Source organism: Phyllostomus discolor, chromosome 2 (genome assembly GCF_004126475.2).
Source record: "Phyllostomus discolor isolate MPI-MPIP mPhyDis1 chromosome 2, mPhyDis1.pri.v3, whole genome shotgun sequence".
Classification (NCBI taxonomy): Eukaryota; Metazoa; Chordata; class Mammalia; order Chiroptera; family Phyllostomidae; genus Phyllostomus; species Phyllostomus discolor.
Genome location: NC_040904.2, coordinates 3,935,736 through 3,961,622, shown reverse-complemented (window position 1 = coordinate 3,961,622; position 25,887 = coordinate 3,935,736). Strand labels below are relative to the sequence as shown.

The following is a 25,887-nucleotide window of genomic DNA, read 5'->3' as shown; positions in this document are numbered from 1 at the left end:
TATTAATAATCACTTTGTCCATTCCCTTATTTTCATTTGGGGAATTCTTAAATTTTTCCTAACAATAATTTTAAATCACTTGATAGAAGGCAATTATTTCAAGGCTGAAATAAATCCCTGGTTTATCAAATTAACTAATTAACAACTAAACAGACTGAACTCTACTCGGGCTCCTCCAGGCCCTCTTCTCAACTCGGCCTCAACCTTGGCCTGGAAGGACCAAAACCCTCAGCACAGACGGTTCTGTCCTCCCGACACAGAGAGACGTGAGCAACCTGGCTCCCTCTCCAGCCACCCCAGGCCCTGTCCCCAGGGTGCCGACCCACGGGCCCCCTCAGAGAGCCTGCCTGAGAATGCCTGAGGTGCCCAAACAATTAACTGACCCTTCCTTCAGCCAACCCCCGAGGGGCTCCGGAACTCTCTTTCCTTTCATTTGTTAAGCATTTGTTAAGGAGAGTTACCCGAATCCTTCCTCTGTCCCTTTGAGATGCATATGCATTTCCTACAACCCCGGGAGGCCTTCCTCCGTGACCTGAGGGCCTTCCTTAGAATTATCCTCAGGACAGGGCCTGGTCCGTCTCGGGGAGCAAGCACCGCAGCAACCCCGTGGCCTCACTACACGGTCCGACCCCACTTCCGAGTTTGCTGGAGCCGCTGCCTGGCCCCCTCCCTGTGCCCCCACTCTGTTCAAAACACCAGGCCCCTCCACCCGCACGAATCAGAACAGAGCCCAGCGCTCCCCGCACCGCAGTGGTCACTCTGCATAAAATCGGTCTTTACCGCCTCTAGCGAGTGTCTGGCTTTATCTCTGATGTGTTTTAGGCTGCAGGTTGGTTGGGCCACTGCCTCCTGGTAACGATGCCCCTGCACTCGCCCCCCCGTAGGTCCTGGATGGGACCCCCGTCCTGGGCGTGTGCTCTGCAGCAGGAGCCGAGGACGAGAGACGGTCCCTGAGGGCCAGGAGCCCCCCCACTCACCAGGTACACGGAAGCCTGGGGGCACGTCCCACGCCAACTGCCCGAAGCCCAGTGAGAACACCTGCTGCACACCCTGAATGCCTGGCTGCCCCTGCACCCCATTTCCCTCCCCAGCACGCTTTGCTTTACGGGGCGTGGAGCTGCGAGAACGGCCCGCGTGCGCGGAGGTCCCCCAGGCTCCTGACCTGGTCCCCCCGGACCTGCGGCGGCCTCTTCACCACCTCCTTCACCAGGTGCAGCACCGTGTCCATCTGCAGGGTGCTGAGCGCGCACACCAGGTCCACGAGGGTTAGCTGGGACGCGCTGGCCGCCGGGACGATCTGCCGAGAGAGAAAGACCAGCGAGAAAACACTAGTGAGGAAGCACGGGGCACGGGAAAATCCTGCAAGAGTCACCTGCGGAGGGGGAGGTCTGTTTTAGTTTTTTAAATACTTAAATGAAAACTGGGCAAGGGCTCTACTGGGAGTAAAGAGTCGAGCATTCAATCATTTATGCCTCTGTGTCTGATACAAATCAGGACCAAAAGCGCGTTTTAGAAGCAGGTGCACGAATCTGAAGGGAACAGCCCTGCGTGGGGACATGGCCCCGAGGTCCCGGGGTCCCGGGGCGGGAAGAAACACCGGCAGACCCAGCGGGAAGCCCTGGGGTGGGGGGCACACTTGGATGACGGAAGTCCGGGTGACATGGTCCCAGCACCCGGGAGGGGCCGCACAGGTGCCGAGCGGTGTGGCCTGGGCCGCCGGCCCCTCTCGCCTCCCCAGGGAACAGGGGCCCCGCTGGCGCTGAGACAGCGTCAGGGGACGGGAAAGACCCCCTGAGGGAGGTCCACGTAGGAGCCTGGATGGTCGGAGCCTGGACAGTCCAGAGAGGGGGCGGAGGGAGGGGGATGTTGGCCCGGCACTTGGAAGCAGGTCACCCGAACACTGGAGCACGTGGCGACACATCAGTCCGTGCGCGGACGGAATGCAGACTCCAGTCCGGGCCCAGGGGCGCGGTGATCCGGGTTTCCCTCGCCATCCCGGACAAACACCACTCTCCAAATCGAAAGGGCCTCACGTGAAGACGCGGGGTGACGAGGACACCTCACCAGGGGACAGTGACCACAGAAGGTCGTGCGAGGGAGGGGGCCATGGGCGCTCTCTGTCCCTCCCTCTCATCTCGCTTGGAACCCAAAACTACCCTGAAAACATCAAGTCTTTAAAAAAAGGGTTAAAAAAGAAAAGCTGTAGGATGCTATCACAGCCAGGTGCGCAGGGGTCTTCACAGGTGTGACAATGAGCCGTGCCCGAAGCGAGCCGGTGGGCTCCTGGCCGTGTGTCGGGCTCTGACACGCACATGTCACGGATGTGTTGTGTGTGTGCCGCTAGAGGTTAACCTTAAAAGTTAGACAGAAGGTTCGATTCCCAGTGAGGCCACATGCCTGGGTTGCAGGCCATGGCCCCCAGCAACCGCAGATTGATGTTTCTCTCTCTCTCTCTCTCCCTCCCTTCCCTCTCTAAAAATAAATAAATAAAATCTTTAAAAAAAAAAGCTTCCGAGAAAAAAAAAAGTTAGACAGAAGCACAGCGTGCTCCTCACGGAGACCAGAGCCCGGGTGCACCCTGCGGCCACCCAGCCCGCAGACCCGGGTGCCCGAGGCTCCGCCGCACCATCTCTTGCACGTGGAACGGTGCAGCCGCTCCCGTGTTTGCCCACGTTGGCCTGCGGTGTCCCCTCTGACCGCTTGCACACGACCTCCCGGTACTTTTGCCAGGGTAGGTTTAGCCGCTACTTTAACTGTGTGAGTCACCTTCGTCTTACTGTGACGTTTCACCTTCTTCCGGCTCCACACGGCTGCGACCGCGGCTGTCAGCTGCACTCCCAGGTGGGCTGCCAGGGGGTTCAGGAAGTCTAGAATCTTCTGTCGCATGGTCTGAGACACGGGGAAAGAAAGAAACAGTCACGGCAGAGTGAGTGGTGTCAGGGCTCTGGCGTCCCCGACACTTGACCCCCACCACCGGGAGACCCTGGAGCAGGGCCCAGCCGGTTGGTGTCCCCAGAGCCGTGGGGACAGGAGGTACGGGGGCTCCTCCCGGAGGCCCTGCATATGGGGGGCCCCAGGTGCACCGCAGGCAGACGGACAGCCAGGAGGGAAGGACACCCCCTGGAGTGAGCCTGGGTGGGGGCCTGCAGGGGGCCGCCCCGTGCCTGCAGAGAGCAAGCCCAGGGAGCAGAGCGGACACTGTCCCCACCCGAGCCCGCAGTCCCTGCTCTTCCCAGGCAGCCCCCGACTGGGGGGCTTACATTCATTAGGAAAGATGTTTTTCAGTTTCTAGAAATAAGTACCCTGTGACTAATCTTATTATTCAATCGATTTAAACTAAACCTGCGACATGCCCTGGACCCCACTCCCCCTGTCCCGACACCTGGGCCTTTCTCGGTGCCTGGACCTGCCACCACCCTCCTCTGCAGATCCTGCAGGTCTCCGGCCGCCAACACCCCAGCACCCCTCCCCAGCCCAGTGCTCCCAGCCCGGGTCTCAGCTCGGCCGCCCTGCCGCGGAGGGTCCTTGGCTGCCCGCTGTCGGGGCGCCCCACACTCGGTGGTGGCGTGATCGCCGTTACTCTTTAACTGCTGGCCGATGTCTGTGACTTCCACAAGGACAGAGACGTCTGTCCCCGCAGGTACTCAGGGCCCGGTACGGCAGCAGGCTCGCACACGTTCGTCACCTGCATGACGAACTTACAGTGTCCGCCATGCCATCCGTCACGTTAGATGCCACTGAGCGTGGGACGGAGATGTCCCCTCCCTTCGGACACGGTTCCTGCTCTAGTGAGACTATCGGGGCCCTGCCCAAGGCCTTGGGCCTTCAGGGAGGGCTTAAGAGTTAAGGGCTCCACAAACGTCAGCCATCATCGGAATGAATCTTCCCGTCAGCCCATGGGGCGGGGTACTACTAACAGACCCATTTTACAGAGGAGAAAACTAAGGCTCAGAGAGCTCAAATGCCTGAAGGTTTTCTTGACCTTTTTTGGATAAGACCTGGGCTTTAGGCGCATTCCTGGGAGAGTCTGAAATACAGACTTCCCTTGGGGGAACCCCCAGAACTGGCAGAACGTTCTGGAGGCCTACGCCTCACGGCACCCAACCTGGGCGTTGCTGGGGCCGAATTCCACTGTCGCCCCTCAGCAGACGTGCACACTCGCTCTGCACCCCGATGTCCTCATCTGCGCTGGGACTGACAGCAGTACCCGCTTCACAGGCGAGAGTGAAATACGCTAATAAACGGAGAGCATTTCCCCACGCTGCCTGACACCGCGAACCTCACTGGAGAAACGCGGGGAGGTCGGCAAACTGGCCCGCGTCCCAGGGAGCCGGGAGCCGGGCGGCCGGCGACCTGGATGCTTCCGAGGCCGAGACTTAGCACCGAGGGAGAGAGAACCAGGCGTGTTCTGGGTGTGCGTTCCTGGTTTAACAACAACAACAATGCAACAAAGCAAAAACAAAACAAAAAAACCTCAAAGACACGCCAACATTTTGCCCTGACCTGCCCAGGGTCCAAGACGCCACTGGCAGCGGAACCCGGGGGAAAGCTGTCTTAGGAGACGAGCTTGCGAGAGACAGGTGAGGACTCTGGGAACACCCCCTCAAACCCCCAGAGACTTGGTTTTTAGTTTACAAAAAAAATAAGGCAAAGGAGAAATAAAATAGGCTGCAAACCACGGACAAAAACCTCTGTTCCACGAACAGAGAAATCCCTCATCAAAAACAAGCTGGAGACCTCCACTTCCGACTGATTTCTGACGTGGGTTCCACGGAGCACACTCCGTCTGATTACTAAATGAACGCGTTCCCGTCTACGTTCATTTTTAGTGGGACGGATACATAAATAAGTAAAAGCCCGCCGGGAGATCTCTCACCTTGGTGGTTTTGAAGTAGACGGAGGAGGACCCCTTCGTGGCTCCGAGGAGATCCATGGGTCTCTTCTGAGCCTCCTTCCTCAGCACGCTCCACAGAAGGGCCATGGTGCCCACGATGCGAGGCAGCTCCTCCAGAATGGCGTTCCTGGCGTTCTTCAGATCGGACGGATCGCTCGCCGCCGTGGTCTGAGAGGAACGGTGACACGTGAGACCTGGCCGCGTCCGGAGCAGCGTTGCCCTCTCCAAAGACGACGGTGGTCAGAGCTGGCAGGGAACGCCGGGGCTGCAGCCTCTCCTCAGCGAGCCCCGAGCTCATGTGAGGTCTGCAAGTGGGACCCTACCCCTGACCTTGACCCCGTGCATAGGAACCAGGGCCTTCTTTCGAAGAGGGGAGTCTGAGAGCCTGAGAGGCCACAGTACAGGCTCCTCCGGCCCTTCCACGGAAGCCGCGGCTGCACCCTCAGACTTGGTGCTAGACAGGGTGGGGCAACGCACAGCTCAAAGGTCTCCCAGCGTAGACTTCACAAACGCCGTGAGAGCACGTAAAAACCACGTGGAAAACGAAGAAATGTGGGCCTAAAATTGAGCAAGTGGCTTTACTGATGAAATGATGGGCTAGCACTGAAGGACAAAACCACACTTGCATTGCTTATATCTGTACACATTTGCATGTGTGTGCATAATGCTTGCATAATCACATGCATAGATTTGCATACACATTTGCATTACTCATATATGAACATTTTTTTAAAAGAAATATATATATATATATATATATATATATATATTTAAAGGTTTCATTTATTTATTTTCAGAGAGGGGAGGGAGAAAGAGAGAGAGAGAGACATCAATGTGCGGTTGCTGGGGGCCATGGCCTGCAACCCAGGCATGTACCCTGACTGGGAATCGAACCTGCGACACTTTGGTTCGCAGGCCAAGCTCAATCCACTGAGCTACGCCAGCCAGGGCAGAAATATATTTTTTAAGATTTTATTTATTTATTTTAGAGAGAGGGGAAGGGAGGGAGAAAGAGAGGGAGTGAAACATTGATGTGTGGTTGCCTCTAGCACACCCCCTACTGGGGACCTGGCCTGCAACCCAGGCATGTGCCCTGACTGGGAATCAAACTGGTGATGCTTTGGTTCACAGGCCTGCGCTCAATCCACTGAGCTATACCAGCCAGGGCCCGAACATATTTTACTTGAAGCAGACACAACCCAATGAAGACAAAACAATATTATGAAAATTGCCCCCAACTCAGGAATAAAAAAATTTACCTTTTTATTTTGGTTGGTTTGTTCCAAAAGACAGAAATGACCGATGGTGGTCAGCCCTTCCAGAAGAGTGAGCGGGTAATCCGGGGAGATGTTTTCCCGCTTGGAGGTGAGGCTTCGGTGAAGAAACGAGAAAGTGGTTTTGAGAACTTGTACGAGTGAGGCTACAGAGACTCTGAACCCTACGTGCGAACCCCTGAACCAGAGAGACCGCACCACTATCTTAAACACAGCAGGGCTCTCATCATGAAATATCGTTACAACATTGGTAGGCATCTTTTGCGCTATTTTACATTCACACAGCCACTTTGGGCAAATGCTTTTAGATGGTTCAGAATTGCTGTGCAGGTGAGTTGCGTTTTTCTTTCTGATCTGCGAAAGTAACGGAGAGGGACTGACTTGCCCTGTGGCACTGGGCCAGCCTGGGGAGCTGTGTGGGGTTACAAACAGAGGATCTGGACATTCAGTTCCTTGTCACCCTCCCCCCCCCCGCCCCCACCCCAACGATGCCATACAGGCTTCGGTTCAAGTCTCCCCTGGCTGGCTCCTACGGCCAATCGGCCATTCATTCCAAAAACCGTCGTTAAAGCAGTAATAATGGGTTAAGGGATCCCATACCTGGTAGAGGGCTTCACAGATTCACTCTCATACTGTCTGACCAGCTCGTCCAGGTTTTTGCAAATCTGCACAATGAAGGGCGTCACCGTCCAGCCCAGGGACTTCCCAAAGTACGGCAAGGAGTGCGTGACCAAGCTCACCCAGGCCGGGTGCATGCCGTAGCCGTAGGCCGGCTGCAGCCCCCTCACCACGGCGGACACCAGCAGCCCCTGGGAGGTGAGGGGGTGCGGCTGCACGTACTGTGCGGCGCCGATGGCCTGCTGGAAGCTGAGGGCCCTCCGCCACTCCCGGGACAGGTCCGGCTGGTTCTCGGCCTCCTCGTGCGCCTGGCCCAGGTGGTGCTCCAAGACGATCAGCACCTGCAGGAGCTTCAGCAGCTCGATCTGCAGGGGGTGCTCGCTCCAGATCTGGTCCTGGCCCAGGTTGATGAGCCCCTCCTCCAAGAGCCCGTCCTCCTGCGGGGCCTGGCCTCGCTCCGCCGTGGCCCGGCCGTAGCGCTTCTGGCTGGTGTACATGGACGCGGACAGGGACAGCAGGACGAACTCCTGCACGCGGCACCGCTGCAGCAGGCCTCGGACGGACTCCACGCTCTTGCCCTCGGTGGACTTGGCCACCGAGACCAGCTGCGTCATCATGCGGATCAAGACCTCCACGCTCTTGACCTGGACGTCCCGGTTGCCCAGCAGGTCCCGGTGCGAGACTGGCAGGTGACAAGGGTAATAGCTGCGCAGGAAGCTCAGGCACAGGTAGGTGAGCAGCTCGAGCAGCAGCGAGTGGGGGCACACGCTGGGGGACGGGCTCTGCAGCTTCCCGTAGAAGCTCTGGCCCACGAGGGCCTCCTGGTGGCGCGCCAGCAGGTTGGAGATGAGGTTGAGGTGGGCGGTGGAGCTGGTGTCCATGCTGGTCCTGGACACGGCCTCCACGAACTCCTTGGGGTTGGTCTTGAGCACGGCCTCCAGCACCGAGAGGGCGTAGAGCACGCGCCGGGAGTCGTACGGCTGCAGGTAGAGCAGGATGTGCTTGAACAAGGCCCCGAGCGTCTCCCGCCGCTCCTGCTGCTGCTTCAGCAGCCTGGACGTGGTGAGGGCCTGGAGCTCCACCTCGGCCTCCTCGTCACTGGAGAAGGACTCCGAAGCCTGGGTCCTGTCCGAGTCCACGCGCGTCAGGCTCAGCCTGGCGGTGGACTTGAGGCTTTCCGCCTGGAAGGCCGCCAGCAAGGCCGAGCGCCCGGCGGGGCCCCGGCTGCCGGCGGGGATGGGTGCGCAGCAGCCCTCGCTGTTGCTCAGCTCCTGCGGGCCGTGGGACGGGGAGGACACGGAGGACGTGTTCTCGCTGTCCGTGTGGCCGGAGCTCGTGTCTGCGGACTCGGTGTGCTCGCTGCTGTCGGGGCCATCCTGGGCCGCCCCGTCCGGCAGGTCCGCGTCACCGGGAAGATCGTCCTCCCTCAGCGGGCTTCCTGGCGGGTGCGTCTCGGGCTCCTTCTCCACCTCGGCCCAGATGGCCTCGCGGTCCACGGTGGTGAGCTGTCTCAGGGGCACGCTCTCTTCCGCGCTGCCTTCCCGGGGCTCGGGCGCGGCACTCGCCTCGGTGAAACAGGCGTTCTTCCTGTGGAACCAGCGATGCAAGTCTTCTGAAAACCACAAAACGACAAGCGACTTCAGAACAGAAGGGTGAGCGGCGGTAGGTCAGTTCCTGAGGGAGCGCTGCCTGAAGCCGGGCAGAAAGGTCGGTGGTAATAACACTGCCCCGTGAGAGTGCACCAGCCGAGGCTAGATTACACGGCGGACAAACGGAAGGCGAGTCAAGTGAATGGGTCTTTCACTTGTCCATTTCACAATGTCCAAGCGGTCAGCCCTGGCCAGTGTGGCTCCGGGGGCTGGAGCGTCATCCCCCAGACCGGAAGGTTTGGGTCTGACTCCAGGTCAGGGTGCGTGCCCAGGCTGCAGGTTTGGCCCCTGCTCAGGGGGTGTACGAGAAGGCAGCTGGAGGGGCCGCGAGACTTTCCACCTCAATAAACCGTGGAGTTAACACGTTCTTCTTCAAATAAAGGACTGCTAAAAATTTTAAATGAGCCCTGGCTGGTGTAGCTCACTGGATTGAGCGTGGGCTATGAACCAAAGGGTTACCAGATCAATTCCCAGTCAGGGCACACGCCTGGGTTACGGGCCAGGACCCCAGTGGGGGCCACCTGAGAGGCAACCACACATTGAGGTTTCTCCCCTCTCTTTCTCTCTCTCTTCCCCTGTCTCTAAAAATAAATAAATAAATAAAACCTTTAAAAAAACTTAAAAAAGTTTAAATGACAAACTTTTTTATTTGTCCAGCAGGTGTTTTTATTTATTTATTTTTAATTTTCTGTTGTCTGCACTATTCCAGATGTCCTCCCCTTTCTTCCCCCTTGTCTGCCTCTCCCCAGCCCCCGGCCACCCTTCCCCCGGCCACCCCCACACTGCAGTCTGTGTGTGGGGGTCGTGCAGGCGTGCTCTTTGGCTAATCCCTCCCCGTCCTTCATCCAGTGCCCCTGACCCCTGCCCTTCTGACATGTGTCAGTCTGGCCCACGTGTCTACACCTCTGGCTCTATTTTGTTTGTTAGTTTACTTGGTTCATTAGATTCCACCGATCAGGGAGATCGTGTGGTGTTCGCTGTCCTCTGTGCAAACTCTTAGGAAGGTGCTTAGCTTCACGCCAGTCTCTGAACTTGACTTTGTTGTGACTGGAGCAGTGGGAGGCCTCCGCCCGGAGAAGGAGGCAGCTGGTCTCCCTGAGGGCCCACCAGACGTCCCGGTCTGAGCAGAGGAGCCGCATAAGGAGAGGGTACCCTCCGGGAACCCCTCGCGTGGTTTACTGCGGGTCTAGGCTGCTCGTCTCTTAAGAGAAGACCGGGACCGACAGTACCTGCAGCCCGGCGAGGTCGGTGAGCAAACTCACAGCCCGCGAAGCCACGGCTCAGGAAGGAGCCGGGCCCTTCCGTCCGTGAGCTGCGGGAGACGCCGCGCCGTGCTCCGGGACGCGTCGGGGTTATTTTAGTCCCCCTCTCCTTCTCGCTCCCTCTGCCATTTCATCCGTGTTCAAGTGCCTCTGGAAATCCTCCGAACCCACGGGCTTATGTACGTCTTCTGCATTTCTGACTATGTGTTAGCAGAATTTTCTAGCTGGGAAGAACCTCAGCAGACAGATAAGAGACCACGCAAATGTCGGCACTCTTGGTAATGCATGCGTGAATCCCATCCCTGGGTCCAGGCGGGGACCCAGGAGAAGTCCTGGCCTGGCTGCCCCAGACCCAGCGTCTCGCCAGACCCCGGACAGAAATCTCCCCTTTCTGGCGAGGGCGCCGGCCTCAGAGACCTCAGGTAGACGGCCTGCTGGCCGCACCGCCTACCGTACACATGCTGGAGCTGTGTCCTTCGGCAAAACAATCAGGAAGCAGCTATTTTTCACTGGAACACGGGTGACTAAATTTTTTGCATTTTATTTTTTAAAATCTGATTTTTTTTTCAGTGAAAGCAAACCCACCACCTAGCATTTCTAAGCGCTGATTCATCTCATCCTTAACATCTTAAAGTCCCCGCAAGTTTGCAAAATCCCTTCACGCTGGCTGAATCCAGCAAATGACAGAGTGGGTCAAAGCGCCTTAACTGTCACAGCGGGCAGCTGGGCCCAGGACCCCCCCCCCCTCCCTGTGGGCCTGGGGACCCGGGGGACACAGAGCCGCCGGCCAACTGCCCGGCGAGGCGCACTCACCCGTCAGGTGCTCCTGCCGGAGGCAGTGGATGGAGGTCCTCTGGGTCTTGGGCTGCAGCAGGAGCAGCAGCACGGGCTCCAGGATGCGCGCCACGTCGCCCAGGGACAGCGCCCGCACCAGCCAGCCCTGGGCCGCCGCCCCGATGGCGCCGTCCGCGCAGGTCAGGCTGTCCAGCACGACAAACAGGGACCTGCGGGTGGGGGAGTGCACCGCGGGGTCAGCACGTGGCACCCCTGGGAGCTGCGGCCTTGCTGGGCTCGGAGACCCAAGCAGACGAGGTTCCCCCCTGCCCCCCCCCCCCCCCCCGTGAGCACTAGCGGGGGAGCTTCTGAAATCCTGACCCCCGGGCCTCAGCCCGAATCCGTCCAGTAGGACTGCGGTCTGGGCCCCAGGCTCCCGGTGAGCCGAGCCCCAGGCTGTGTGTCTGGCCCCTCACCCGGAGCTCTGCAAACAAGGCAGGGGGCTTTTAGAAAACACTGTGGATTATGAGCTCCCTGCAATACATTCACACCTGCAGCGAGCGGTTGATGACTTTCCAGGAAGATGCACGTGTAGCCGCCACTCCAGTCGAGACCTAGGCCGGCTGCACTCGCCTGCAAAGCCCTGCCCTCCCCTGTGGGCACGCTCTAAAAGCTGCCCCGTGACTGCAGGCTTCCTGAGTCCCCTCCCCCCAACCACAGTGGGAGAATCCCCGCCAGGCGTTTATTCACACGCGTCCCGCCCAAGTCCACTAGGGGGTCCCGAGGCCGCGTGGTCCCCGTCCCACATCTCTCCCTCCGCAGCCCGGCTCGCTGACCGGGAGCCTCTGCAAAGCGTCCCTGCGTGCACGGGTCAAGGACGACGAGGACGACCTTACCTGTCGAAGGAGCGGTTGTGCGAGGCCACCCGGCCGCCCTGCATCTCCCGCGTCAGGTGCCAGAGGACAGAGAACCTGAACAGCGCCTCCAGCCTGGTGCCCTGGGTCAGGGAACAGGTGGGCGTGAGGGGCCCGGTCTCCCGGCAGGACGCTGTCCCCGTACCACCGAACCCCGTCCGTCCGGAAGCCAGCGGGGGCTCCGGAGCAGCACAGCCGCGCAGCAGGACTCGGAAGGGGACGCCGGGCTCCCGCAGGCCTTCCGGGTCCACGCCGCGGACACGTCTGCTCAGTAATAATGGAGGTGCCCACCGCACCCCAGGACACCCTCAGCTGGAGGTGTGCGCGTCCGCCTGGGCCCTGGAGGGGCAGGCCGGCCAGCAGCGGGCACCCTCGTGGGCGGGAGGGAGGGAGGGAGGGAGCGAGGCCGGGGGGGCTGCAGACGCCCACCTTGTCGGGGTCCAGCAGGGCGTGGCAGATGATGTCCTCGCAGATGCTGGCCGCCGGGGCCAGGCAGTGCAGCCGGTAGAAGAGCTCCACGCAGGTCACGTGGTGCTCCCGGCTCTCCTCGTCCAGCTGGCTCCACAGCACGCGGGCCACCCTCTGGGAGGAAGGGGACGCACGGCGTGAGACACGCCCCTTCCCTCCTGCCCAGGCCGGTCCCCGTCCCAGGGTGCTGGCTCCTCCCTGCCTTTGCTATGGGAGACCCCTTGGCGCACAAACAAACGTGGCCGACGAACAGAGCAGAGCACACCCACGCCAAACCCTGGGCCCGGCAGACGTCACCCGGGCCCCGCGTGGGGCTTGGGACCAGCACAGAGACGCCCCTTTGCACGAGGAGTCGACCGGGAGCAAGAACCTACCAGCCGACCATCCTCCGAACAAGCCCAAACCCAGCCTGACCGCCTGCGGGCGCTGGGGTTCCAGAGACGCGCCCCCGGGAGGGGGGTTCGCAGCAGTGGTCACCCTGCCCGTTGTGAGGTGGACCCTGTGGCACCTCACCACCTGGGGTGGGGGCCCCCCGACTGGCTTTCAGCTCCAACTCTACGGACTGTTGTCCCCGTGGCTGACGCCGGCTCACAGTCAGGACACACGTTGTGTCTCAGACAGAGTCCTCCACGGCCCCAGCCCTGATCTCGGCTCTTCAGACGCACAGGGCCTGCAGCCGGCTGCAGGCCCCCTCCCGCCAAATCCCAGGGAGCCCGAGGGGGGTGCCTGACCCCACAGCGTGAGACCCACCGGTGGGGCTGGTCCCCACTCCCGGGAGGGGGACTTCTGAAGGCACGGGTCCAGGGTGCAGAGAGAGATGTCTCCTGGACTGTCATGTTGTGGGGACGTCTTAGGTCCAAGAACTTTTCCCGCCCATGTGTTTCTGTGGGACAGAACTGTGTTCCGTGCACAGAGCCAATGAGCCGCTGACGGGTCCGGCCCCCGAACACTATTTAGTTTTTACCTAAAATAATGTGGCTTCCAACTCTCAAGTCACGACTAAACTGCGGGTCCTGAAAACTCACTCCAGGACGGGAAACTGCCAAGAGCCCACAGCAGGCTCAGGTCTGAGCAGCCCTCCCTGCATGTCACCGGAGCTGCCACCTTCCTCGTCACGGTGACGACGGCCTTGGGGACAGCTTTCGGTACACGGCCTGGGAGGAGGACCCCAGGCCCGCCCCTCTCCTTCCCGTGGCAGTACCTGATAGAAGTCCGTCTTCTCGGCAATGACCTTCAGGATCCCCGGCGCAATGGGGGGCACCGTCACCATCTGCAGCTTGCCGAAGAGCGGGTGGTAGTCGGAGCTCTTGGAGCGCTTCGCCTTGTCCTCGATGACCAGCGCCAGGGACTGGGAGTGGTTTATCGCCTCCAGCAGCGTGTAGATGGCCACGTGCTGGAGCCCGCAGTCGGCCCCGCAGCAGCTGATGGTCATGAGGGACTTGAGCCACGCCGGGAAAGTGGCACCGCCGGCTGCTGCCAGGGGGCAGACCGGAGAGGGCAGGATGAGCGGAGCCGCCTGGGCGGGGGGGGGGGGGGGGGGCGCAGGTGCGCGGGTGCACGGGTGCACGGGTTCTCAGACACCCCAAGCCCCGGGGCCGCCTGGGCCTGCTGGTGGCGGGGACACGTGGACGGTCAGCCTCAGGGCCACCAGACAAGTGAGACCCCGTCTGGTTGGTCAAGCCTCTCAAATTATTCAAATTCTCCAACATCAAGGCCAGGGCTTTGAGAGGACTCAAAATGTTTGTTTCCTGTTAAAAATTCAGGCCTAGTAAAATGCCCATTAAAATTTAAAAATCGACATGAGGTGAAATTCACAGTCTGGGGGAAAGAGTCCCAACGGCTTTCCCAAGGGCTCTCCCAGCGGCGAGGTGCGTGGCAGCAGCCTCAGAGGCCAGAGCAGGTGGCGGGCGCCAGCTCTCAGCCCGGTCCTGCGGGTCCCCGGCACCGCCAGCTGCAGCCAGTGGACGAAGCCGCGGACATACAAACAGTGGCCGCAGGACGGAAAACCCCTGCCCCAGTCCCCACTGACGTGATCGCTCCGGGGTGCGAGCCCCCAGTGGGAGGGTAGCTGTCTATAACCGAGGGGACAGTGGCCACCCACACCCCACTCTGCCGACACCCTGATCTGGAACTTCCCGCCCCCAAAACCGTGAGAAAATATAAGGTTCTGCTGCACGAGCCGCCCGGCCCGTGGCAGTTTGCCAAGGCAGCCTGGGCTGCGACCCTGTGGGCTCGGGGTTGCACCGTGTCCCCCAGCTGCTCTTCCACTGGAGTCCTAACCCCGGGACCTCAGGCTGCGACCTTGCGTGGAAACAGGGGCGAGGCAGGTATACTGGGTCACAGCACAGTCGCAGCAGAGTCAGCGGGCCCCAACGTGACAGGCGTCCTCCGCAGGGGGCCACGCGCACACCGGCGTGCACACCATCGTGTTCACTGGTGTGCACACGGGGAGGGTGCTGCGTAGAGCCTGCGGGGACGATGCTGCAGGCCACGGAATGACCAGAGACTCGGGGCGAGACCTGGGACACAGCCTCCCCGAGACAGCCAGGCAGGCGGGTGGCGCGGGGCACCCTGTCAACCCCTCAGTCTCAGATGTCGGGCCTCCGGAGGGCGGGAGAGGGCGTTCCTATTGTTTAAGCCCCTCGGTGTGTGGTGCTTTCACAGCAGCCCCAGCAGACTAGCGCACGAATCTCCAACAACAGGTGTTGGGAACCGCCCTGCCTGGTATCAGAAGCTGTAACTCCCGCCAAGGCTAAGGCTGGGGGAGTGGCCTTGGACCGTAAGCCAGCAAGGAGTCAAGAGCTTATCTCCCTGGCAGGAGCGCTGCTTCTGCTCCTTTTACTTCACCCTGCCTGGCCCCCAATGCTTGATGGGTCAGCCAATGACAAGTAAGTTTCCCAAGGGGGGAACGGCCTAAGACAGGCATGATCATGTGGGAGGCCCCCAAGGAAGGACTTTGGGGGCTACAGCAAAAGGGGGTGATGGACCCTCGCCCCTCGGCTTTGACAAAACCTGAGTCCTCATTGTCTGCGAGAAAATCTCCTAATCTCTTGGCTGCCTTACTGCCCTTGCTCCACCTAAGCCTGAAACAATGAGGGAGGGCGGTGCAGCCTTGTGCTGGGAAGGGCAGGTTCCCCAGGCAATCAGGCCTCAGAAAGAATACATAAAATCCTGTGAAACCTGCTTTGTTTAGAATGCTCTCAAAGAAATGATAAGGGTCCAAGGAAGTTTGTTCCTCAAAGTTTTACAGCTCTTTAGCTATCTGACCCTGACTCAAAATAGGCCCTCAGAGTTCTTTGTTATCTATTGTTTGATCCTTACTGCCTGGCAATGAGTAATGAGCTTTGCCTGAATTCTTATGCAAATGAACTCAATAAAAAGCCTGCTTGGGCAGGAGAATGGGGCGCTCTCCCCTGGGGAGGGTGGCCGGTCCGTCCCTATTTCCCCACAGGACCTGGTTGTCTCTGTGCACATTTTTCTCGTGTTTCGACAAGCCATCCGCAGCGTTCCGCGGCCGCTGCAGGCCAGTGGTCGTGTCAGACAAGTCTGACGCAACAGTCTGTTTTACTATTGTTAAGCACCTTTTATGCTCCTGACCTTTTAGTGGGCCGACACCCAATGTTTAAGAATAAAGGCCCGGCCCCGCCCACGTGCCACCTGCGTGCACCACTAATTAGAAGCGGTGCCAGGGCACACAGCACGTGGCAGCATTCCCCCCAGGCCCACGAGCCGGCTCCTCTGGGAACATCCACAGCCTAAGGACCCCGGGTCCCTGCATGGGCACCCGTGGACCACCCACTCACCGGGGGGCTGGAAGAGCGTGTCGCAGAGCCGCTCGGTCTCCTCCGCGGACAGGTAGACGGGGAAGGTGGCGCAGTCCAGCAGCAGGTGGCAGGCAGCGGCGAAGGCCTCCCTGCAGCCCTCCCCGGAGCTCCCCAGGTCCGCGACTGCCTGGTCCACGGCCCAGTCTCCCTCCTGCGTTCGGCCGGGGCTGCTGGGCAGAGGTGAGGGCGGCCCCACACTTTTGGCCTTGAACGGAGACCCTCGAACGGTGAACCAGTCGGAGAGCAGCTGCTTGAACTGGGGCATGTGGATGGGCTTGGCATCCCACGAGCTCTTCCTGCCGTGGTGGCCGGGCTCCGGGCCGCTCGGCCCGCCCTCGTCCCGCTGGCCCGCCGGCTCCCCGGCCCTGCTTGCCTCCCTGGACGCCGTTGGCTGCGCCCCGAAGATGTTCTTGTGGGCGAAGTTGGCGATCAGGTCCTGGATGGCGAGAAACGTCCTCTGCATGCTCCCGCCCATCTTCCAAACGTCGTCTTTCTCGGGAGACACGCCGGGGACCCGCAGGTGCTCGGCCAGCTCTGGCGACGACGCGCTGAGCCCAATCCCGCTGTCCTCGGACTTCAGCGCGGGCAGCGGAGGGTCCTCGTCACCTGGGGTCACCGCCTCTGTGTCTAAAACCATTTCACTGCTGTCCCCTTTCACTGGACTCTGCAAAACATGGAAGTTTGCAACGTGCATCTGGTAAGACCAGAGGGTCCAAATACCAGCCAAGTGGGGCAAACTGTAAACGTGCATTTCCCTGGTTTTACGTTCATAATTCTCCACACCGAGAGGACCCTGTGCGTCGTGCACGGGAACACGCAGGCGGCACACAGGCAGGGGAGAGGCACGGCCCGAGCAGGGGGCAGGCGGACCGCCACACTCTACAGGTGGGCTGGCCTCGGCTGACCTAACTAGACTCTTCAGCGTTACCAACGTTAGTTAAAAACAGTTTCTGACAGATTTCAAAATATAAATAAGGAAATGGGGCTGAGGGCAAAATATTGCCTGAAAAACTAAGAGGAGAAAGCTAGAACAGAGTCTTTTTTAAAAAAAGATTTTATGTATTTATTTTGTAGAGAGAGGGGAAGGGAGGGAGAAAGATAGGGAGAGAAACATCAGTGTGTGGTTGCCTCTCATGTACCCCTTACTGGGGGCCTGGCATGCAAGCCAGGCATGTGCCCTGGCTGGGAATTGAACTGGCGACCATTTGGTGTGCAGGCCCACGCTCAATCCACTGCACCACACCAGCCAGGGCTGGAATGAAGTCTTTAAACACACATACACACACACACACGTAAAACACACGCATGTGTATGTGTGCAGCGAGTCCTCACCGAACGTCATCCATAGGTTCTGAGGCTTTAGGTCAAAACAACGTGGGAGGAAAAGCAATTTCACCACAGGTTCACGGATATGAACAAGAGTTAACTTCCTGCGGCTTCTCGTCAATGTTACAACGACACAATGTTATTCCAACACTTGCTGGACGCATTTTTGTGGCTTTTCCAAAGGGATGACACGTCAATCTTCAGTGAACTGACCTCTTCTTTTATGCTGCTACTTAGATAACATTACATTACATTGGGAAGTCCTCAGCACTTAACCCGTGGGGCTTTCTAGGGGAGAATGAAGGAGTATTATGCCATTTCTGAGACATACTCTCTTTAACGTGCAGGCTACACAGATCTCAAGTCATCCTGGGGATAGTTCTCTCCAACAGCTGGCACAGCCGTGGGAGAAAGGGGAGTGGCTGTGCAGCGGAGGCGGCCGTCTGTCACTCACGAGCTGTGAGCCAAGGCCCCGCCCCGCCCAGCAGCTCCGGGGGGGCCCCCAGCACCGCCCGGGGCACGCGGCTCTCGGGGGCCTGGCTGCTCAGTCTGCCCAGTCTGCCCACGCACCTGCCGCCACTCTGCCCAGCGGGCTTTTCCCATCCCCAGTCAAACTGGAAAATAAAGATAGTTCCGAGGCCGCGCACCTCCAGCTGCTTCTGGAACTGTGTCGGTGTTTGTGGAGGTCAGTTTGGCGGCCTTTCTCCCGGTGTGGAGAGAAACGGCTTTGACTGCGACCCGCTCCCGGGAGCCGAGCCTCCCGAAGCAGGCACGGCTGTGCGCAGGCTGTGCGGGGGTGTGGACTGCCGCGCTGTCTGCCAAGAGTGGAAACTGGAAATCACCTAAGTGAGTGGGGCGTGGTGGGGGCGCGGCGGGCCCTGGCAGCCGTGGCTCAGCGGATGGAGTGCCAGCTTGCAAACCGAAAGATCACCGGTTTGATCCCTAGTCAGGCCACATGCCTCGGGTGTGAGCCAGGCCCCCGGCTGGGGGCACTCGAGTATGGAGAAGTGCCCCTAAACAAAGCAAATCAGTGTGTGTTATGGGTGGAATTGTGTTTCCTAAAAAAAGATAACGCAGTCCTAACCTCCAGCACCTGTGAACGTGACCTTGACCTTGTTTGGAAAAGAGGCTCCTTGTGGATGATCAAGCTAAGACAAGGTCTTCGGGTGGCCCTAGACCAGGGGCTGGTGTCCTTACAAACAGAGGAGATGTGAACACACGGGGTGGACCCCCGGTGAAGCTGAAGGCGGAGACTGGGGTGACGGGTCTACAAGCCGGGGAACGCCCAAGACGGCCTGCTGACCATCAGAGCCGGAAGCACGGACCAGACCCTTCCCTCACAGCCTCAGAGGACATCGGCCCCGAGGACAGTGACTCTGTTACTCCAGTCACTCGGTCCATGGTGCCCTGTTACCGCAGTCTGAGGAAACGAAGCTCTCCCTTGCATTTTTAAAAACAGGGTGACACAGCCACCAGCAAGCACCCAGAGAGGTCTGGGCTGCGTAGGAGCTGCCGCTCTAGCTCCAGCAGGGACACAGCAGGGCGGAGGGGGGGTGCACACAGGGGGTGTGGGGCAAAGGTGCGTTAACAACATCCCTGCTACATACGAGCTTTTATTAAGTGAAGGTTGAGAGGCGTATGGCAGGTATCACCCACGCATCTTCTAGTCCCCGCTCCTGTCCTCACCGACCCTGACTGCTCTCTGCTCCCAGGGAGGCAGGAGGTCCCTGTCGCTCAGAGAACCGTCTCAGCGGCCCCCGCACCTACCCCGTTCCCGCTGGCAGACTCCGAGTCCAGGAAGGAAGGCGGCATCTGCACCTTGCTGAGCACCTTGAAGCACGTCTTCAGGGCCTGCGTGAGCTCCTCCAAGCTCAAGGCCTCCGAGTGCTCGGCCAGAGGCTGCACCAGGCAGGCGAGCACCTGCGGCAGGTACCGGGTCTGCACCTCGGAGTAGAGCTCCTGCGGGCGGAAGACACGGGCCTCAGGCACTCGGCGTCCACCGTGAGGTCGCCAAGGGCCACGCTCCCCCCAGCGGCCTCTCGGGGAGCCGGACGTCTCGGAGCACGAGGAAGCTCCACGCTAGCTCCCAGATCAGAAAACACGGCATCTCCCTCCCTCCGATCCGGACCAACCGACCCACTTCGTCCGTCCCCTCCTTGCGAGGCTTCGCCCTTTGCAACAGAAACTCTCGGCCACACTCACTCCCACGGGCAGGGAGCTGGTTTCCTTCGAGAAAACTGGCCAACGCCGGGGTCTGGGGCAGGACACACACACTCACACTGTCGCCCACTCCCGAATGACCGCCGCACAGGGCGGACACCCAGCCCCCCGTCTGGGTCACGGAGTTCCAGCTCGGCCCCCCATGACTGGCTCTAGCCCCAGCCCCTGAGCAGTGAGATGCAGCACGCCCATGAGCGGACGCCCCCCTCCGCCCTCCGTGTGGAAAGGAGCACCAAAGCCGTGCTGCGTGTTTCCGTCAAACGCCTTCTCCGTGAGTTAGGGTTATCGGACAGGCGCGCGATGCGAATAAAGACGTCGCGGGACGCGCGAGCCGCCCCCCACCCCCGGCCGGGGGCCTCACCAAGGGGAGGACGTCCAGCAGGAACACGAGGAGGGTGCAGAGCTCCGGGACCGTGGGGGGCGGGCCGACGCTCCTCCTGGCGGCGGGGCTCTGCTTTGCCACTCCGCGTAAGTCCCTGGAGGAGAAAAAAAACAGGTCAAGGCTTTCTCCCATGATAGTTTCAAGTGTTTCCTTCATCTTCAATGAAACTCCTTATTCTCTTTCAAACATAAAGACAGACGGATTCTACCATTCCAATCATCAAGCTCTGGTGCCTACAACCTCCTAACAGAGGGAAGTATCATGAGGGTCGGCGGGTCTCCCAGACAGGTGCACTGGGACATGAACTTCATCAGTCCAGCCGGGGGTGGTCCAGGCCCACGCGGGCCCCATACCCAGCGGACCTGGGGCGCTGTCGACGGCAACGGTTCCAGGCCCCCAGCCCAGAGCAGAGGCCAGTCCCTGGGAGGAGCCTGGCGGGGGCCCGGCGTAGGCCGCACACCTGCCGACACACTGCAGGGGCCAGTGTTCCATGGGATACCAGCACCCACCTGTGTGGATGGCTCCTGCAGGGCGGTGTAGCACCACTGCCCCGGGGAGCTGCTCGCCTTATCCTGAAACTCCACACTCCTTTGAAAAGAGCAGGCACCTGGTTAAACAGGCAGGTTACAGAGTACACTCTGGTTCTCGCAACAGTGTAACTCTGGGTGCATCTGGCCATCCCCATGCAACCCCACCCGAGGTCCTGTTCTCCACTGTCGCAGTTACGGCCTCGTGACACCAGAGTGTATCGCAGCCTGAGGACGACGGAAGAACTGTACCCTATGCCCTTACTTCTGGGTGGCTGCTCTGAAGGGACCTGTCTCGGGGCACGGGGACGGGAGAGGACGTCACCACAGTGGTACTGCCTTCAAGAAAACAGCGACACTGTTCACCCTGCAGACTGCTGTGCTGCGTCTGTTACAATACAGACGCCTCTTCCAGGGACCTCCCACGCGGCACGGGGCAGAAGTCACACACAGCCTGTTAGCACTTAGATAAGACTTTAACAGACAAAACGGGCCGTATCGTCACACACTTGTTACGCCCAGATAACGCCACGGGCGGGCCAGACGCCGACTCCAGAGATTAACACTGGGATGGAGGGAGGAAAAGTTGCGAAAGAGGGGAGTTAGCTGCATCTTGGAAGCAACATTGTATTCCTCCAGAAACAAAACGTCTGAACAGCAGCGGCCAAGTGTCGGCTATGATTTCAGCAAGGAGTGCACGCCTGCCGGACGTTACTCCCTGTCCTTCCTCACGTTTGAAATGGTTCAGTTAATTCTCCTCAGAGAGAGCACACCTCCTGACTCTGAAATGGAACCGAGCTGGCCGACACATGCTCCAGCTTCAGTGTAACGTGGCCGTGCTGCTGCCCACGGACGCGGTGACAGCAACGCACTCCTCACGGGTCCCACCGCCTGCGCAGGGGCGGCTGGGAAGTCGGGGTTCCGGGGCTCTAATCTCGCGGCCCCTCCTTTGCTGTGCAACACCCCCACCGTGCTTCCCACTGTCCGGCCTTCCGCCTCCTCCTGCAAGTTTCTCTGGGCCGTCCTGGAGAGCTGGGAGTACCCTAAGGCCCTCGGGCCGGAGGACGGCCCAGACAAACACCAAGTAAAGCTGTTATCGCAGCCGCTGGGAGGGGAAGGGCTGTGGCACACAGCGTCTAACAGGGAGGGGAGCCGCACGCATGAAGTTACACGGCGTGACTCACGGACAAGGCAGGGTGCGAGAGGTTACAGCATTCCTCACCCTCGGGGAGGACTGGGGGTGGGGGAAGGGTGGGGCGGGAGCACGCCATCCCCCAGAGGTTGCTGCTGCAGAACCTCAGAGCTGGTGGAATTCTCCAGACTCAACGTCCCGAGAAGCTGATTGCAGCAGCTCACAGCACGGACGCCTTTCTCCGAGGAGCGACACACGGAGGATCTCAGACGCCCTCTGTCCCGTCACAGAGCCCCACAACCCAGCTTCTCCCCCTGCTCGGGCCTCCGAGAAGCTGTACGGAGAAGGCACATTTCATGCCCAGCTAGAAAACGCGCTGCGGATTTTTGAAAGCCTGGCTTTGACACATGAAGAAGCTCCAGAGCTATGGGGCAAAGATTATGCGCGCCTGCTTAATGGGAGTGTGTTTTACCCTGGCACAAGTTCAGTCACACTCCTCCCGGCCCTGTGCCCGGCAGAGACCGCGCACCTGCGTGCGGCCAGTCCCGTCGCGTCGGACCGCCAGCCGCAGCCGCAGAGCCAGCGACCCTCCAAAGGAACTCCTGCGTGTCCCTCGCCCTGCCCTGGCCGCTCACCTGAAGCAATCCTCGAAACACCTGGTCATGTAGTCCCAGAGGAAGTCCGAGCTGAGGGACGTGACCAGCAGGTTCACGGTTTTCACAACCTCGGAGGCGCTTCTGTTTTCTTTGATGGCGCTGAGAAGAGGCAGAGGGACAGTCACAGCCGCACACGTGAGACACTCTGTCCGGCAAGACCACCGCGCCCGAGACACCGAGCCACCCTCCCGCCTGCCGCTTATTTCTAGAGGGACTGGCGCCCTCGGCTAGAGATGCGAACGTCACCGTCCTCACACAGGACAGGGGACACACGCAGGGAACCAGCTCTAGTCGCGTGGAACACATTTAGATGCTTTATTTTTGTCTTTTTGTGAAGGGTAGTGGCATTACGGATAGTATCTTTTTTTTCTTGGTACCTTCAAATAGCGGTACATTCTACAACGAGTATGTTACTATTTCCATACTCAGAAAAGCAATAAAATACTCGGGGAGGGAAAGCAAGCACTAAGAATTCTTTGCTCATTTAAAATGAAGGAGCCAGGACACTCTTTGCACCGATGTAGGTCTCCTGCACACTCAGCGCCACGTCAGGCGGAAGGACGTCCCGTCGGGAGCGCGGTGCGAAGGCAGGGGCTGCGCGGCCTCGCGGAGACGGGAGTCAGGGCGGATGGACGCTGGACGCCTGAGGGCAGCGGTCTGCTTGTCTCCCCAGCCCTACTCCCCGCCCCCAGGGTCCCCGAGCATGTGCCCTCGGGGTGCCCTTACCTTGACCGCCCACCCCCATCTCCTCTTCAAGACTCAAGTCCCCCCCGAGTCCACTTCCTTCCACCCCTTTCCTGACCCTCCGCCCCCGCCTCGCCCCCCCCCCCCCGACACTCACTACCAGGGTAAACTAGACCCGGCTGCCTCTGTGGAGCAACTTCTCCTACTCGATCAGTAAGTACGGGGTCTGTACCTCCCAGGCCGGGCAGGGACTCGATCCAGCCCCTTTTACACTCCCTGCAGAATTCAACAGGGAGCGGCCAGTTCGAGTCACAATGACCTGCACTGCATCCCCGCTGTCCTGGCACCTCCCAGTTCACAGCGCACAGTGCGGGGGGGGGGGGGGGGGGGAGATCAGGGCAGACAGGATGAGGGGGGAGATGTCCGGGAGGGAGGGAGGCAGGGCGTGAGGCGGGGCCGGGCCCGGACCTGGTCAGCGCGTTCCCGCTCTGCGTGTAGCTGAGCTGCAGGCCGGCGCCCAGCGCGTCTCTGCAGTCGGCGTAGAAGGCCCGGACGACCTCCAGGAACAGGCTCTCCACCACCTGCGGGCCTGCGGTCAGAGGGGACACGGCCAGGGGGAGGTTAGCGACCCGCCTTCAGACCCGTAGACAACACACGCGCGACACGCACGGGGTGGCTCTCTGCAGGCAAGTCACGCCGCCCGAAACGCACGGACGCTCGACGTGGCCGTGACGACGACCCCCGCTGGGGGTCCCCACCCCGGAAACGCCAGCGTCTCTGCAGGGCTCACCGGGCGCCGGGCCCCGCCCGTCCTAGGTGTGCTGTGTGTCATCAACGCTCACGGCAGCCACGTGGCCAGGCACCACACACAGCACAGTCCCGGTGACAGACGAGGGGCTGTGGCAGAGGTCAGGGCGGAGCCAGATTCTGCTGGGGGCACCCAGGGCCTATGTGTAGTGTTTGTGGGTTTTTTGTTTTGTTTTGTTTTCTTTCTTTTTTTCTTTAAGATTTTATTTATTTATTTTTAGAGAGAGGGGAAGGGAGGGAGAACGGGAGGGAAAGAAACATCAACGTGTGGTTGCCTCTTGCACGCCCCCTACTGGGGACCTGGCCTGCAACCCTGGCATGTGCCCTGACTGGGAATCAAACTGGTGACCCTTTGGTTTGCAGGCCGGTGCCCAATCCCCTGAGCCACACCAGCCAGGGCTGTTTCATTTTTTCTTGTCCTGAGCTCTCTTTTATTTACTTTTTAGTTGTTATTGGCTTCACTAGGGGGACACTGGTTAAATGTGTGCTCCGCCAGAGACATGACTCAATGTAGACACGACTCGGAACTCGTCTGGTCGCGAGCTAGGACACCACAAAAGGAACGGCAGCTGTGGACGCTCAGGGAGGCGGCACGAGGGAGCAGCCGGGCCAGCTGCGCGCTGGGGGGGCACGGTGGCCGGTCCGGCAGCTGCGTGGCAGCTGGACACTGCTGCTCTCCGAATGGCAGCCAGCGGACAGCGAGGGAAGGGCTCCCGCCCGTGCACCCAGAGGGACAAACACAGGGTCGAGTCAGCGGAGAAGAAAGCTCCGTCTGTCCACATATCTGTGCGAGAAGCGACTGCTGATTAATGTCTTTTATCGACGGCTGGAGAATCCCCCACCCTTTTCACCAGTGGAGGCCAGCGTGCGGCCCCCGCCTGTGGAGGGCACAGTGAGGCCGAGACTGGCCTCGGAGCGGGGCCGGCAGGGCTGAATGCCCGCCCTGCGCCTCCAGTGCTGCGGCGTCCACTCCGCTGCCTCTCGGCTGCATCTCCCCTCAGACAGCTGGATGGCCGGCCGCAGAGAGCAAGTTCAATGACCAGCATGACCGGGCAGAAGCCTGCCGTTCGTCCCTTCCGGAAAAACACAACCAGGAGCCCGTGTGGGCCATTTCCTTTTCCAGGCTGCGCCATGACCATGACTTCCCAGGGCTGCGGTCACTCCTGCGGGAGGGACATCTCCTGGAGCCACCGCTGGTCCACTGGGGCGGGGGTGGGGGCTGGGGGAGCCTGCACTTGGCCCTGTGGGTGGCACTGTAGGGCGGAGCCTGCGGAGACCAAGGCTCCGGGCTTTGACTCCGGCCAGGAGCAGCTGGGGCTGCCCAGCCCGTGCGACGCACGTTCATCTGTGTCCCTCGAGTCTCGCCGCGGGTACGGCACGCCGGAGTGGCGTCAGGTAACCGGCAGTGTCTCGGCAAAGGAGCTCAGGCTCCGGGGTCGAACACACGGAGTTTTAATCCCAGCTCCGGGGCGGCCTCCGGCAAACGACTTACCCCTGTTCAACCTTGGTCTCTCCATCTGTGAAATGGGTCCGGTGAGGAACCCGTCTGAGGGCTGCTGGGCCCGGGGGCACGTGTGGAGACGCACGTTGCGTGAGGTGTGCAGCGCACCTCGCACAGAGGGGCCGCCCGGCCGGGGCTGTGGCCAGCAGTGAGAACGCACCGGGACCTCGGTCTCCCCTCCCTCCAGCCCGACCAGAGGTTTCCTTCCTCTGCAGCCCAGGGCCTGCACCGTCCCTGCCACAGCCCCAGCCTCCACCTCCACCTCTCAGAGAGTCAGCAGAGCTCTCTCTCCGGGGGGCTGGAGGGACCAGACAACAGCCCCCCCCCCCGCCCCCCAGGCAGTGGGCACACCCGAGCACTAGACGGGGCCACCAAGGCTGGAGTCCAGAGAGATGAGGAGTCCCTCCCCTCTGAGGGCGTGGCAGAGGTTAGACGGGAAGACCCGAGTGGACGGAAACTGTAGTGCTTCTCTTTAACGCAAGGGGCAGAGAAGGTCACGTTTCTCAGCTGAGGCTCCCGGGAGCGCCGTGTGTCAGAGGGGACCCTTCAGGAGCCAGGGTCTAGTTCACCCCTTTCCTCTGACACGGGAGAAGCGGCAGGAGCGGCTTGCCCTAGGGTCAAAGGCCAAAAGGGGGAGGAGGGTCCCCCTTTTCCAGAAAGTAAAATCGAAGCTCTGACATCTGCAGTCTGACATTTGACTGGATACGCATCCGTACAAAGTCATTACTGCATGTGTTCTGTGGGCCCCCCATGGCCCCCCGCCGCCCCCTGTCAGGGGCTCAAGGGCAGGCACCCCACGGCCCCTGTGGCAGGGGCTCAAGGGTGTCTTCCTAAGAAGTGTTCAAAACTTGCGTGTAAAGCTTCTAAGGGGTGCCCAGACTTGACCACTGAGCCGTGTAACGTGACTGCAGAACTTCGGGATCCTGAAGTTGCAGAGACGCGGTCACCCCGAAGTCACGCGCTGCCTGCACCTGG

General features: G+C 60.3%; 1 protein-coding gene across 3 annotated transcripts in view; it reads right to left on the bottom strand.

Annotated features, from left to right (window-relative positions):
• The window catches only part of DOP1B (DOP1 leucine zipper like protein B), a 79,277-nt gene that overhangs the window by 22,685 nt on the left and 30,705 nt on the right, over positions 1-25,887 (bottom strand). For all 3 annotated transcript variants that reach the window (XR_004901217.1, XM_036017420.1, XM_036017421.1), the window contains exons 10-23: positions 23,073-23,193; positions 21,900-22,019; positions 19,585-19,699; positions 18,771-18,962; positions 15,657-16,341; positions 13,055-13,326; positions 11,815-11,967; positions 11,368-11,468; positions 10,511-10,701; positions 6,769-8,398; positions 6,154-6,265; positions 4,877-5,062; positions 2,767-2,889; positions 1,163-1,297 (exon numbers count right to left, since the gene is read on the bottom strand). Coding sequence is in view for 2 of the 3 variants with exons in the window: in XM_036017420.1 (XP_035873313.1) it covers positions 1,163-1,297; positions 2,767-2,889; positions 4,877-5,062; positions 6,154-6,265; positions 6,769-8,398; positions 10,511-10,701; positions 11,368-11,468; positions 11,815-11,967; positions 13,055-13,326; positions 15,657-16,341; positions 18,771-18,962; positions 19,585-19,699; positions 21,900-22,019; positions 23,073-23,193 (4,136 nt within the window). In the remaining variant the exon portion in view is untranslated. The remainder of the gene's footprint in view (positions 1-1,162; positions 1,298-2,766; positions 2,890-4,876; positions 5,063-6,153; positions 6,266-6,768; positions 8,399-10,510; positions 10,702-11,367; positions 11,469-11,814; positions 11,968-13,054; positions 13,327-15,656; positions 16,342-18,770; positions 18,963-19,584; positions 19,700-21,899; positions 22,020-23,072; positions 23,194-25,887) is intronic.